The 14,921-nt window shown below is 44.1% G+C and overlaps 1 protein-coding gene across 7 annotated transcripts in view; it reads left to right on the top strand.

Moving 5' to 3' along the window:
• LOC112577622 (ARL14 effector protein-like) overlaps positions 1-973 on the top strand; it is a 38,274-nt gene extending 37,301 nt beyond the window's left edge. For all 7 annotated transcript variants that reach the window (XM_025296414.3, XM_025296420.3, XM_025296416.2 and 4 more), the window contains one exon: positions 239-973. In XM_025296414.3, coding sequence (XP_025152199.1) covers positions 239-461 — 223 coding nt within the window. In that variant the 3' untranslated portion in view covers positions 462-973. The remainder of the gene's footprint in view (positions 1-238) is intronic.
• The last annotated feature ends 13,948 nt before the right edge of the window (positions 974-14,921 follow it).

The following is a 14,921-nucleotide window of genomic DNA, read 5'->3' as shown; positions in this document are numbered from 1 at the left end:
GTTCCTCCTCACAATTGGCTGCAGTTGGCTATCACGCCCCCAGCATGCTGGAAGGATGGAGCACCACTCTCAGTGACAGCCTGACTGCGTTGGTCAGGCAGTGTATGGACTGAATTTCCTAGGACATACTGCCTTCTAAAGTTCTGGAGTGTGGCTGGGTCATCTTTAGGGTTCTGCTTCTTCAGAACAAAGGGAGCTTGTTTCGGCAGGTTGCTAGCGCCATTCTTTTCCTCTGCAGAGTCATGAAGAAGTACGACAAAAGCGGCAGGCTCATCTGCAACGACGCGGACCTGTGCGACTGCCTGGAGAAGAACTGCCTGGGCTGCTTCTACCCCTGCCCCAAGTGCAACTCCAACAAGTGCGGGCCCGAGTGCCGCTGCAACCGCCGCTGGGTCTACGACGCCATCGTCACCGAGACCGGGGAGGTCATCAGTGCGCAGCCGTTTGACATCCCCGACTAGGACGCAGCCCTGCAGGCGGATCGGTTTTCTCTTCTTTGCGTTTAAGCCAGTTTCTTTTTCCTGGATGCATTTTAGGGCTGGGGGAAACAGTGTTTAAAAACGTAACTTAAGACGCATGTTCTCTGAAGCCACAGAGCCGTGTGGAACGGGCCCCTCCTCTCCAACCTTCCTGCTCTGATGTCTCAGATTCCTCCCCTGGTAACCCAGGAGCGAGGCCTGGGGTGGTTATCAGTACCAGCACCTCCATCACTACTCTTACTTTCAGACTAAAAGTCCCTTTCCCCTTTGCTGGGACCTTGGAAGATGGAGTGTGAGGATTTTCAGAATTCTGTAGCTGAGAGCTTGTCTTGACATAGAACGTAGAGTCATACATTTATAATAGTTACGCTTAGTTAGTTACACATTGCCAGTTCTAGATCAGAACTGCTCTTTGGATTGACATGGCACTGCATACCCGTAGTCTCATTTTTTGTTGTTACTGTTTTAACAATAAAATCTGTTAATACTTGGCAGTGTTTGTATTAAAAATTTGTATTTTACTTGTAACATGGAAACAGGACTTGAATATCCTAAAGGTCAGTAGTTTACATTGTTTTTTCATTTCAGGATCAGTATTTCAGAATATTTTTTCAAAAGGAGACTAAAGTAACAAAAATCCTGCAAGTCAGGCTGTGACGCCGATATTCCTGTATATGTAGCCGGAAAACTGACTCTCTTTCACAGAATTTACTGGGTTTTCCAGACTCAACTTTGTGCTCTATGCTTCCAGTTCACTGCCTTTAACCATCACAGCCCTGGGAGAAAGAAATCAAATCACCCAAGTCAGATCCTTTGAAATGCCCATCAGGGGCACACAGCCCTGAGACCAGTCAAAAGAAATGGGGTCCTTTTTTTTTGGCTTAGATTATGTTTTCCTTTAAGAATAATCGTTATTTTGTAAATGACTGACCAAGTGAATTGTTTCATTACTTATTTTAGGATAATATAATTTTAAAGTCTAAAAGGAATCTTCCAGGTTGTCTAACTAGGGGTTTGTCAGCAGATTATAACCAAGAGACTGTTCTGTGCGAGGCACGGAGATGGAGCCGTGCGTAGAACACAGCTGGTCCTGTCTTCAGAGTCTAGCGACTAAAAACAGTCTGTTTGTTTTTTTTTTTTAATACAATTGAGGAAACTTAGACCCAGTAAGATTAAAATGACTCGGTTAAGGACAAACAGAAGCCCTGGCAACCTTGGTGTTTTGCACCTTAAGACTAGTGAAGTGAAGTCGCTTAGTCATGTCCGACTCTTTGTGACCCCATGGACACCAGGCTCCTCCATCCATGGAATTTTCTAGGCAAGAGTACTGAAGTGGGTTGCCATTTCCTTCCCCAGGGAATCTTCCTGATCCCTTCCAGGGATTGAACCCAGGTTTCCTGCATTGTAGACAGACGCTTTACTGTCTGAGCTTCCAGGGAAGTCCATAACATGATACCAGGACCCCCTAGATTCCACCACCCTCCACTCCACTCAGCCATCCAGGCATGTAGCCAGAGGAATTCCTTTTGTCTTCCTTTTAGGGTGCCTCCCTAACATGCCCACATCTCCCCAGATAGCAAGTGATCAAATTTCCCTTTCAGTTCTTCAGTTTGGACCCAGCCATTCTGGGGGCTCGCCTAGGGACTGTTCCTGGAACAAGTGCAAGGAAGGGGAGCGGGGGACGTGCAGAGCTCTCACTACCCCGTGCACCCCCAGTTTCCCATTTCCAGGGGGTGGGGGCTCCAGGCCACATCCTGGAGTGATCTCCCTCCCCCTGTAGCTCTTCTCTCCGTGTATGCCACCAGGGCTGCAGGAGTCCTGGGTGTGAGGAACACTACTAGTCTGCTAAGTCGCTGCAGTCGTCTCCGACCCTGTGCGACCCCAGAGACGGCAGCCCACCAGGCTCCCCCGTCCCTGGGATTCTCCAGGCAAGAACACTGGAGTGGGTTGCCATTTCCTTCTCCAGTGCATGAAAGTGAAAAGTGAAAGGGAAGTAGCTCAGTCATGTCCGACACCTAGCGACCCCATGGACTGCAGCCCACCAGGCTCCTCCATCCATGGGATTTTCCAGGCAAGAATACTGGAGTGGGTTGCCATTTCCTTCTCCAGTGCATGAAAGTGAAAAGTGAAAGGGAAGTAGCTCACTCGTGTCCGACTCCTAGCGACCCCATGGACTGCAGCCCACCAGGCTCCTCCATCCATGGGATTTTCCAGGCAAGAATACTGGAGTGGGGTGCCACTGCCTTCTCTGACTACTAGTCTAGACGGCTCAGATCAGTCGCTCAGTCGTGTCTGACTCTTTGCAACCCCATGAATCGCAGCATGCCAGGCCTCCCTGTCCATCACCAACTCCCGGAGTTCACTGAGACTCAACGTCCATCGAGTCAGTGACGCCATCCAGCCATCTCATCCTCTGTCGTCCCCTTCTCCTATTGCCCCCAATCCCTCCCAGCATCAAAGTCTTTTCCAATGAGTCAGCTCTTTGCATGAGGTGGCCAAAGTACTGGAGTTTCAGCTTTAGCATCATTCCTTCCAAAGAAATCTCAGGGCTGATCTCCTTCAGAATGGACTGGTTGGATCTCCTTGCAGTCCAAGGGACTCTCAAGAGTCTTTTCCAACACCACAGTTCAAAAGTATCAATTCTTCGGTGCTCAGCCTTCTTCACAGTCCAACTCTCACATCCATACATGACCACAGGAAAACCCATAGCCTTGACTAGATGGACCTTTGTTGGCAAAGTAATGTCTCTGCTTTTGAATATGCTATCTAGGTTGGTCATAACTTTCCTTCCAAGGAGTAAGCGTCTTTTAATTTCATGGCTGCAGTCACCATCTGCAGTGATTTTGGAGCCCAGAAAAATAAAGTCTGACACTGTTTCCACTGTTTCCCCATCTATTTCCCATGAAGTGATGGGACCGGATGCCATGATCTTCGTTTTCTGAATGTTGAGCTTTTAAGCCAACTTTTTCACTGTCCACTTTCACTTTCATCAAGAGGCTTTTGAGTTCCTCTTCACTTTCTGCCATAAGGGTGGTATCATCTGCATATCTGAGGTTATTGATATTTCTCCCAGCAATCTTGATTCCAGCTTGTGCTTCTTCCAGTCCAGCATTTCTCATGATGTACTCTGCATATAAGTTAAATAAACAGGGTGACAATATACAGCCTTGACGTATTCCTTTTCCTATTTGGAACCAGTCTGTTGTTCCATGTCCAGTTCTAACTGTTGCTTCCTGAACTGCATACAGATTTCTCAAGAGGAAGATCAGGTGGTCTGGTATTCCCATCTCTTGAAGAATTTTCCACAGTTTATTGTGATCCACACAGTCAAAGGCTTTGGCATAGTCAATAGCAGAAATAGATGTTTTTTCTACAACTCTCTTGCTTTTTCCATGATCCAGCAGATGTTGGCAATTTGATCTCTGGTTCCTCTGCCTTTTCTAAAACCAGCTTGAACATCAGGAAGTTCACAGTTCACATATTGCTGAAGCCTGGCTTGGAGAATTTTGAGCATTACTTTACTAGCGTGTGAGATGAGTGCAATTGTGCAGTAGTTTGAGCATCCTTTGGCATTGCCTTTCTTTGGGATTGGAATGAACACTGACCTTTTCCAGTCCTGTGGCCACTGCTGAGTTTTCCACATTTGCCGGCATATTGAGTGCAGCACTTTCACATCATCATCTTTCAGGATTTGGAATAGCTCAACTGGAATTCCATCACCTCCACTAGCTTTGTTCATAGTGATGCTTTCTAAGGCCCACTTGACTTCACATTACCGGATGTCTGGCTCTAGGTCAGTGATCACACCATCGTGATTATCTGGATCATGAAGCTCTTTTTTGTACAGTTCTTCTGTGTATTCTTGCCATCTCATCTTAATATCTTCTGCTTCTGTTAGGTCCATACCATTTCTGTCCTTTATTGAGCCCATCTTGCATGAAATGTTCCTTTGGTATCTCTGATTTTCTTGAAGAGATCTCTAGTCTTTCCCATTCTGTTGTTTTCCTCTATTTCTTTGCATTGATCACTGGGGAAGGCTTTCTTATCTCTTCTTGCTATTCTTTGGAACTCTGCATTCAGATGTTTATATCTTTCCTTTTCTCCTTTGCTTTTCGCTTCTCTTCTTTTCACAGCTATTTGTAAGGCCTCCCCAGACAGCCATTTTGCTTTTTTGCATTTCTTTTCCATGGGGATGGTCTTGATCCCTGTCTCCTGTACAATGTCACGAACCTCAGTCCATAGTTCATCAGGCACTCTATCAGATCTAGGCCCTTAAATCTATTTCTCACTTCCACTGTATAATCATAAGGGATTGGATTTAGGTCATACCTGAATGGTCTAGTGGTTTTCCCTCCTTTCTTCAATTTCAGCCTGAATTTGGTAACAAGGAGTTCATGATCTGAGCCACAGTCAGCTCCTGGTCTTGTTTTTGTTGACTGTATAGAGCTTCTCCATCTTTGGCTGCAAAGAATATAATCAATCTGATTTCAGTGTTGACCATCTGATGATGTCCATGTGTAGAGTCTTCTCTTGTGTTGTTGGAAGAGGGTGTTTGTTATGACCAGTGCATTTTCTTGGCAAAACTCTATTAGTCTTTGCCCTGCTTCATTCCGTATTCCAAGGCCAAATTTGCCTGTTACTCCAGGTGTTTCTTGACTTCCTACTTTTGCATTCCAGTCCCCTATAATGAAAAGGACATCTCTTTTGGGTGTTAGTTCTAAAAGGTCTTGTAGGTCTTCATAGAACCGTTCAACTTCAGCTTCTTCAGCATTACAGGTTGGGGCATAGACTTGGATTACTGTGATATTGAATGGTTTGCCTTGGAAATGAACAGAGATCATTCTGTCATTTTTGAGATTGCATCCAAGTACTGCATTTCAGACTCTTATGTTGACCATGATGGCCACTCCATTTCTTCTGAGGGATTCCTGCCCGCAGTAGTAGATATAATGGTCATCTGAGTTAAATTCACCCATTCCAGTCCATTTCAGTTTGCTGATTCCTAGAATGTCGACATTCACTCTTGCCATCTCTTGTTTGACCACTTCCAATTTGCCTTGATTCATGGACCTGACATTCCAGGTTCCTATGCAATATTGCTCTTTACACCATCGGACCTTGCTTCTATCACCAGTCACATCCACAGCTGGGTATTGTTTTTGCTTTGGTTCCATCCCTTCATTCTTTCTGAAGTCATTTCTCCACTGATCTCCAGTAGCATATTGGGCACCTACTGACCTGGGGAGTTCCTCTTTCAGTATCCTATCATTTTGCCTTTTCATACTGTTCATGGGGTTCTCAAGGCAAGAATACTGAAGTGGTTTGCCATTCCTGTCTCGAGTGGACCACATTCTGTCAAATCTCTCCACCATGACCTGCCTGTCTTGGGTGGCCCCACAGGCATGGCTTAGTTTCATTGAGTTAGACAAGGCTGTGGTCCTAGTGTGATTAGATTGACTAGTTTTCTGTGAGTATGGTTTCAGTGTGTCTGCCCTCTAATGCCCTCTTGCAATACCTACCGTCTTACTTGGGTTTCTCTTACCTTGGGCATGGGGTATCTCTTCATGGCTGCTCCAGCAAAGCATAGCCATTGCTTCTTACCTTGGACGAGGTCAGAATTCAAGAGAACTGTATTTTTTGCCAGCGGGGAAGGGGAAGTGCTGCTAGCGTGGCCGGAGGGCAAAAGAGTGGAACAAGGGAGGCTAGGATGGGAGGGTGGGCCAGGGAGCAGGAAGATGGAAGGCCTGTGTTCCAGAAAGAGGATAGGGCAGGGTGGCCGAGAGCCAAGAGCACCCGAGCCGGGAAGCCAAAGCCTGGGTCCCAGAGAGCAAAACTCGAGCCCACCTGGCTTCCCCTGCCTCATCCCTGCCTCCAGGTGGGCAGGACGACAAACCGAGGCAGGACGTCCATTCCTCGCACCCGGAAGGATCCCCTCCCACACACCGCCCTCCCCCGACGGCGGCAGCTCCACTCTGGGCTGCACGTGGACGGAGGGTCTCGGAGATAGGCGACCCCCGCCGCCTCCGTCCGCCAGCAGGCCCCCGAGCCCCCGTTCCTTGCGCGAGTTCCCCGCGGCAGTGATTCGGACCCCTGAGATCGCGACCCGCGCGCTCCCCCTGGCTCCGGAGGGTCCCGCCACACCCTAGTCACCTCCCCCTGGCCCTACAAATGCGCCCACTCCCCGTCGCTTCTCCCGAAAGCCATTTCCAGCTGCTCTTCCTTCTGAGGCCTGCTCGCCCACCTGCCCAGGTAAGTGAGGTTAAGGTTATTTCCATGACATCACATACGTTCCTAATTGGCCTGATTGTAAACTCATGCGGTGCTTTTACTAGTGTGCATTCCTGAGCGCCCACCATACCCACCCCCATACCTTACAGGAATCAGAACCCCCAGGGAGAGGAGGCTTGGGAATCCACACGTTAAAACGAGCGCCCCCAAGTAGGTCTCATGATCAGGTGAGTCTGAGAAACATTGCTTTACCAAGTATACACACACACACACACACACACACACATATATATAATTTTAAAAATACTTTTTATTAATATACACGTATTTGGTAACTTCAGATTTAGAACACTTAGAGTCAGCATGACAAGGTAAACTACTCTTCAGTGATACAGATTTGAAATGGGGAAATAGATACTGAACTGGTTCATATTAACCTCCCTGTTCAATTTGTATCTGTATCTTGTCCAGTGACAACTCATTTTCATATTAAAAAATTATCAGGCAAATTGACATTAGACTGTCTTTCCCTTTTATCTCCTCTTGTCCTATCGTCTTAAACATTAGATGAGAGAATCTGATTTAAAACATGTTGGCAGATTATGGTGGCAAGTTTTCCAAATAAAGCAAAAAATAAATACACGTATTTATTAAGCAGATATACTGCTCTTATGGAAGCCTAGTAAAGTCTTTGATGAAGTCCTTTTTTTGTAAAGCAGTTTATTTCATCTTGATCTAATGCCAATTCAATATATTTTTGAAAAGCCTTTTGCAGTTGATTATTGCAAAAATAAATTGATGTGAATTGTCAGAAACTTATTTTGTAAGTGTCTAGTTCTATCACAGACTGAACAAAGCTCTTTAGTTATTTGAACTAAATTCAAATTAACAAGAAATAGAGCTGTACCATCTGATTAAGGACACTGTCTTGTCAGTGTAATAGGATTTTTTCTCTTCTTGGTGATCCTTCAGTGTTGACCAGTGCGTCTTCATGAATATGTATAGCAATTGTAAGGAAAGCTATTTCATAGGTTGTTTAAAATATAAACTGAAGGATTTAAAGTCACTCAGTATTCCTTTACACAAGGATTTATTCCATGCAAGTAGAATGGCATATCACATCAATTTGCATAATAGTTTATCTGAGTTTAATTTGTAAGAGAAAGAATCCGTACCTCCCCCCACCCCACAATACGAATCCTGGATGCAAACTCTCAGAAAAATCACTAAAAAAAAAAAAAAAAAGAAAAATCACTTAAGCTCTCCTTTATATATTTATGTACTTGTTGTGGAAAGTGAACAATGCCAACGTGATATTTTGTGGTTATCGTGGATTGTAGTTCTCTAATGCCTTGGAAACGTAAACATACAGGCAGGACTGCAGTGTTTGGCCATGCAGGCTGTTACATGGGGGTGCTTTTCATGGGGACTATACTATAAAGAGGAGACTGAAAAAGTTGGCTTAGAGCTCAACATTCAGAAAACGAAGATCATAGCATCTCGTCCCATCACTTCATGGGAAATAGATGGGGAAACAGTGGAAACAGTGTCAGACTTTATTTTTGGGGGCTCCAAATTCACTGCAGATGGTGACTGCAGCCATGAAATTAAAAGATGCTTACTCCTTGAAAGGAAAGTTATGACCAACCTAGATAGCATATTCAAAAGCAGAGACATTACTTTGCCAACAAAGGTTCGTCTAGTCAAGGCTATGGTTTTTCCAGTGGTCGTGTATGGATGTGAGAGTTGGACTGTGAAGAAAGCTGAGCGCTGAAGAATTGATGCTTTTGAAGTGTGGTGTTGGAGAAGACTCGTGAGAGTCCCTTGGACTGCAGGAAGATCCAACCAGTCCATTCTAAAGGAGATCAGCCCTGGGTGTTCTTTGGAAGGACTGATGCTAAAGCTGAAACTCCAGTACTTTGGCCACCTCATGCGAAGAGTTGACTCATTGGAAAAGACTCTGATGCTGGGAGGGATTGGGGGCAGGAGGAAGAGGGGACGACAGAGGATGAGATGGCTGGATGGCATCACCGACTCAATGGACATGAGTTTGAGTGAACTCCAGGAGATGGGGATGGACAGGGAGGCCTGGCGTACTGCGATTCATGCGGTTGCTAAGAGTCGGACACGACTGAGTGACTGAACTGAATTGAACTGATACTATATATGCTATATTATAATATATACTCTACTATACTGCCACCACTCCCCCGGGAGCACAGCAAAGTGGCTCTTCTATTGTAGCAGGTGCCCTCGATGTGTGGATTTATCTTGTATAAAATAATTAACAGAATAGCCCTACATCGTGCTTTTTCCCCTTGAACTGTTTTTTTTACCTTCATCCTCTGTGGTGTCTTTTAAGAGCAGACTACAGTTTTCAGGTTAGTTTGAACAGTACTCCAAATATATTATCTGGTCAAACCAGTTTTCATACTTTGTTTCTCATAGTTGACATTTTAATCCTAGATTGGATTATTCTTTTTCATATTCACACATTTCCTACAATTTTGCTTTTTCCGTAATCTTTTTCACTCTGTTACCATCACTGTCTATGTGTGTCTAACAAGTAGTTTATTTTGTGTTTATGGTTTGTAGTTTGAGCAGAATTTCCCTCCTCACTTTGTATGGTTCTTTTAAAATTGGCCAATGCTTAAATCAGATATAATGAATTCAAAGAGATGACTGGTTTTAATTGTTATTCCTTGGATAGTGAATTCAATAGCCCTGAATGCTTAATAGATATACTACTTAGTGACCATTCATTCATACATTCGAGTACATCCTGTCTACCAGCTACTTTACTGGGTGCTAAGGAGACTGGTTCCAAGTAGGAAAAGGAGTTCGTCAAGGCTGTATATTGTCACCCTGTTTATTTAACTTACATGCAGAGTACATCATGAGAAATGCTGGACTGGAAGAAACACAAGCTGGAATCAAGATTGCTGGGAGAAATATCAATAACCTCAGATATGCAGATGACACCACCCTTATGGCAGAAAGTGAAGAGGAACTAAAAAGCCTCTTGATGAAAGTGAAAGTGGAGAGTGAAAATGTTGGCTTAAAGCTCAACATTCAGAAAACGAAGATCATGGCATCCGGTCCCATCACTTCATGGGAAATAGATGGGGAAACTGGAAACAGTGTCAGACTTTATTTTTCTGGGCTCCAAAATCACTGCAGATGGTGACTGCAGCCATGAAATTAAAAGACTTACTCCTTGGAAGGAAAGTTATGACCAAACTAGATAGCATATTGAAAAGCAGAGACATTACTTTGCCAACAAAGGTCCGTCTAGTCAAGGCTATGGTTTTTCCTGTGGTCATGTATGGATGTGAGAGTTGGACTGTGAAGAAGGCTGAGCGCCGAAGAATTGATGCTTTTGAAGTGTGGTGTTGGAGAAGACTCTTGAGAGTCCCTTGGACTGCAAGGAGATCCAACTAGTCCATTCTGAAGGAGATCAGCCCTGGGATTTCTTTGGAAGGAATGATGCTAAAGCTGAAACTCCAATACTTTGGCCACCTGATGCGAGTCAGGTGAGTCAACTCACTGGAAAAGACTCTGATGCTGGGAGGGATTGGGGGCAGGAGGAAGAGGGGACGACAGAGGATGAGATGGCTGAATGGCATCACTGACTAGATGGACGTGAGTCTCAGTGAACTCTGGGAGTTGGTGATGGACAGGGAGGCCTGGAGTGCTGCGACTCATGGGGGTCGCAAAGAGTCGCACAGGACTGAGCGACTGATCTGATCTGATCTGAAGGATACAGTGGGTAAGAAAAAAATTCATAAACCTGGGATATATGAAGTAGAAAGAAAACGCAGGCTACTTAAACTGTCATTCCTCAGATCCAAGCTCTCTATCCAGTCTGCCTTCCTCTTTTCAGAGTCATCCTGTGTTTGTCTAACCTTTTCACCTGTACTTCCTCAGAGAAATGGGAGAATGTCCGCCCCGTCTTTTTGGAGGTGGGAGTCCTTTGTCGTCTTTGATACAGAGATAGTGCTCATCTCACAAAAGGAGTTGTGGATCCCTCTCTCTCTTTTCCTTCTCTGGGGAGGCTTTGTTTCAGATGACTGTGGTTTCCGTAAATGTTTGCTGGAACTTGCCAGGGAAACCACTGAATCTGAGGTTGGTTGGTTGGTTTTTATAAGAAGGTGTATAATAATATATACATTTATAAAAACAGTTATATTCTATCCTAATGTCAATTTTGGAATTATCCATTAAATCTGAATTTTCACATTTGTGAACATAAGTTTGTTCAAAATAAACTCTTATTATCATTTTTCACTATAAAATATTTCCCCAGATTTTAGTTATAAACTGCTCAAAGGGTGGTACAGACCAATATCTTTCAATCAATTCCTTTCTCCTAAGTTAGTCAAGGAGAAGGCAATGGCACCCCACTCCAGTACTCTTGCCTGGAAAATCCCATGGACGGAGCAGTCCATGGGGTCACTGAAGGTTGGACACGACTGAGCGACTTCACTTTCACTTTTCACTTTCATGCATTGGAGAAAGAAATGGCAACCCACTCCAGTGTTCTTGCCTGGAGAATCCCAGGGACGGGGGAGCCTGGTGGGCTGCCGTCTATGGGGTCGCACAGAGTCGGACATGACTGAAGCGACTTAGCTGCAGCAGCAGCAAGTTAGTCAAAGTTGAATTATAAATATTCTAACGCACACAAGTATGATGCAGAAAATGGAAACACATGTCTATTTAGTGGCAGCAATTAAAAAAAAAAACTGCCACCAGAAGTGTTTCCCATCTCTTTCCTAAGTTTTATCTGAAGCCTTACCTGAGAGGTCTGAGCCAGACCTGTTTCTTGCTCTGTTTCTTCACCTATAACCAGTATGCTCCCTGCAGCAGTAGGTGAAAAAAGTGTTGATACAGCTCACAGAATGTCTCCACTGAAATAGATACAAATGAGCTAGCTTTGGGGACTTACTGCAAACCAGCCCCAGAGAGAGAAGAGAGAAAAGGAGGAAGGGAGGCAGGGAGGGATGCTGCTTTTTTGAACTAATTGAGATTCAGAATCCTTCTAGCTTTGAAATTTCTCTAGTGTACTTGGCATCAGAGTAGCATTAAATTATATGATTTCTACAACTTTTGCATATATTCTTGGAAGATGAGGTTCATTTGCATTTTGCAGTTTTTAATAGTCCTCTTTCCTAAAAGCTTTGTAAAGTTATATGCATGGTGTTGGCTCCCTCTGCTGGCCAGTCCTATGTTCTTTGTAAGTTTTACACCGAGAACAAAAACACCACTATCGAAACAGATTTGGGTTTTTACCCTGCAAAGTTTATTGGAATTTTTCAGTTTAATGCTTCCAAATCTATGACAGTCTTTCAATTTTGTAACCACATTTTTATTCTGCTGCTTTCTTTTCCTTCAAAGTTATAATTGAAAACAAAGGCTACCTTTAGCAAAAACATAAAGTTTAGAAAGTATTTCAAATAAAAATGTGTGGCTCTGTTTATCTTGACTTTTTCTCAAGCAATCTGTGGTGAAGGTACCAGTTATGCAGACTGATGCCATTGCATGTACCCATGGCAACGCGAACAGGTCCAACAAACTCCTCAGCTGCTCGCCATTTAAACTTTAGCCATTTGAACTCACCACCTCCTCATCATTTGAGGAATGTTTCTCTCTCTTAGAAAGGATAGAGGTCTGCCAACACAGATAAGTTTGACATTCTGTCTCCCCTACCCCAAATTTTCATTACAACTTCTATTCTTTTCTTGCCTCCATGCCTCTAGCTTCTCTCCTGCCAAAGATGTGACCTCTGGATCCCATCTCCCCTGATTCTTCTGGATCCCCACTGTATTAATTGTTGTTATTTCTCTTTCTTTTCTGTATCTCTGCACTCTTATTCTTTGTTAGCTTTTCATGATCAGCATATAGACATGCTTATATCTGTTACAGTTTTTGAACTGCAAACAGTCTAGCTAATTTAAGCCAAAAAAGGATCCACCACGTGTGAGGTAATGTATAAGAGCCCACTTTGGAAAGAGCAGGTTGTTTGTGGAGCTGGGGAGCAGCGAACAGAGGAAAGTGACCTCAGGACCAATTGTCAGGAGCTCGCTGAGCTGGGAGAAAGAGCTGAGTTGTCAGGAGTTATAGCAGCCAATTGAGGGGACAAAAAGGAAAGAATTAAGTCTTTAATCACTTACTGAGATGGTAATATGCAAGGGGCCAAAACCAAGCAAAGTACCACGCCCCGTCACCCTGTTCTCTTTTCTCCATAGTGGAGGGTCAGGTGGACTGGGCAGTGATTGGAGGGCGTCTTACGGTCCACAAGTCCTGAACAAAAGGTTCCTGAAGGTTTATGGGCCCTGGGATGGGGTGTGAGAGGACTAGGAGTGGATGAATACTGGATATTGAGTCAGAGTGGGGGAAGATGTCTTCAGTTCAGTACAGTCATTCAGTCCTGTCTGACTCTTTGCGGCCCCATTGACTGCAGCACACCAGGCCTCCATGTCCATCACCAACTCCCGGAGTTTACTCAAACTCATGTCCACTGATGATCTCCATCGGTGTCCATCATGTCTACTCATGTCCATTGGTGACGCCATCCAACCATCTCATCCTTTGTTGTCCCCTTCTCCTCTCGACTTCCATCTTTCCCAGCATCAGGGTCTTTTCCAGTGAGTCAGCTCTTCGATTCAGGTGGCCAAAATATTGGAGTTTCAGCTTCAACATCAGACCTTCCAATGAACATTCAGAACTGATCTCTTTTAGGATGGACTGGTTGCAGACAAAGGGACTCTGAAGAGTCTTCTTCAACACCCCAGTTCAAAAGCATCAATTCTTCGGTGATCAGCTTTCTTTATATTCCAACTCTCACATCCATACATGACTACTGGAAAAACCATAGCCTCAAGATGGACCTTTGCTGGCAAAGTAATTTCTCTGCTTTTTAATATGCTGTATAGGTTGGTCATAACCTTTTTTTCCAAGGAGTAAGCTTTTTTTTATTTCATTGCTGCAGTCAACACCTGCAGTGATTTTGGCACCCCCCAAAATAAAGTCCCTCACTGTTTCCACTGTTTCTCCATTTGCCATGAAGTGATGGGACCAGATGCCATGATCTTAGTTTTCTGAATGTTGAGCTTTAAGCCAACTTTTTCATTCTCCTCTTTCACTTTCATCAAGAGGCTCTTTAGTTCTTCACTTTCTGCCATAAGGGTGGTGTCACCTGCATATCTGAGGTTATTGATATTTCTCCCGGCAATCTTGATTCCAGCTTGTGCTTCCTCCAGCCCAGTGTTTCTCATGATGTACTCTGCATATAAGATAAATAAGCAGGGTGACAATATACAGCCTTGATGTACTCCTTTACCTATTTGGAACCAGTCTGTTTTTCCATGTCCAGTTCTAACTGTTGCTTCCTGACCTACATGCAGATTTCTTAAGAGGCAGGTCAGGTGGTCTGGTATTTCCATCTCTTTCAGAATTGTCCACAGTTTATTGTGATCCACACAGTCAAAGGCTTTGGCATAGTCAGTAAAGCAGAAATAGATGTTTTTCTGGGACTCTCTTACTTTTTCGATGATCCAGTGGATGTTGGCAATTTGATCTCTGGTTCCTCTGCCTTTTCTAAATCCAGCTTGAATAGTTCACGTATTCTTGAAGCCTGGCTTGGAGAATTTTGAGCGTTCCTTTGCCAGTGTGTGAGATGAGTGCAATTGTGTGGTAGTTTGAGTATTCTTGGGATTGGAATGAAAACTGACCTTTTCCAGTCCTGTGGCCACTGCTGAGTTTTCCACATTTGCTGGCATATTGACTGCAGCACTTTCACACCATCATCTTTCAGGATTTGAAATAGCTCAACTGGAATTCCATCACCTCCACTAGCTTTGTTCATAGTGATGCTTTCTAAGGCCCACTTGACTTCATATTCCAGGATGTCTGGCTCTAGGTCAGTGATCACACCATCGTGATTTTCTTGGTCATGAAGATCTTTTTTGTACTGTTCTTCTGTGTACTCTTGCCACCTCTTCTTAATATCTTGTGCTTCGTTCGGTCTGTACCATTTCTGTCCTTTATTGAGCCCAGCTTTGCGTGAAATGTTCCCTTGGTATCTCTAATTTTCTTGAAGACATCTCTAGTCTTTCCCATTCTGTTGTTTTCCTCTATTTCTTTGCATTGATCACTGACAAAGGCTTTCTTATCTCTTCTTGCTATTCTTTGGAACTCTGCATTCAGATGCTTATA

Source organism: Bubalus bubalis, chromosome 11, assembly GCF_019923935.1.
Source record: "Bubalus bubalis isolate 160015118507 breed Murrah chromosome 11, NDDB_SH_1, whole genome shotgun sequence".
Lineage (NCBI taxonomy): Eukaryota > Metazoa > Chordata > Mammalia > Artiodactyla > Bovidae > Bubalus > Bubalus bubalis.
This window is presented reverse-complemented; position numbering and strand designations above follow the sequence as displayed.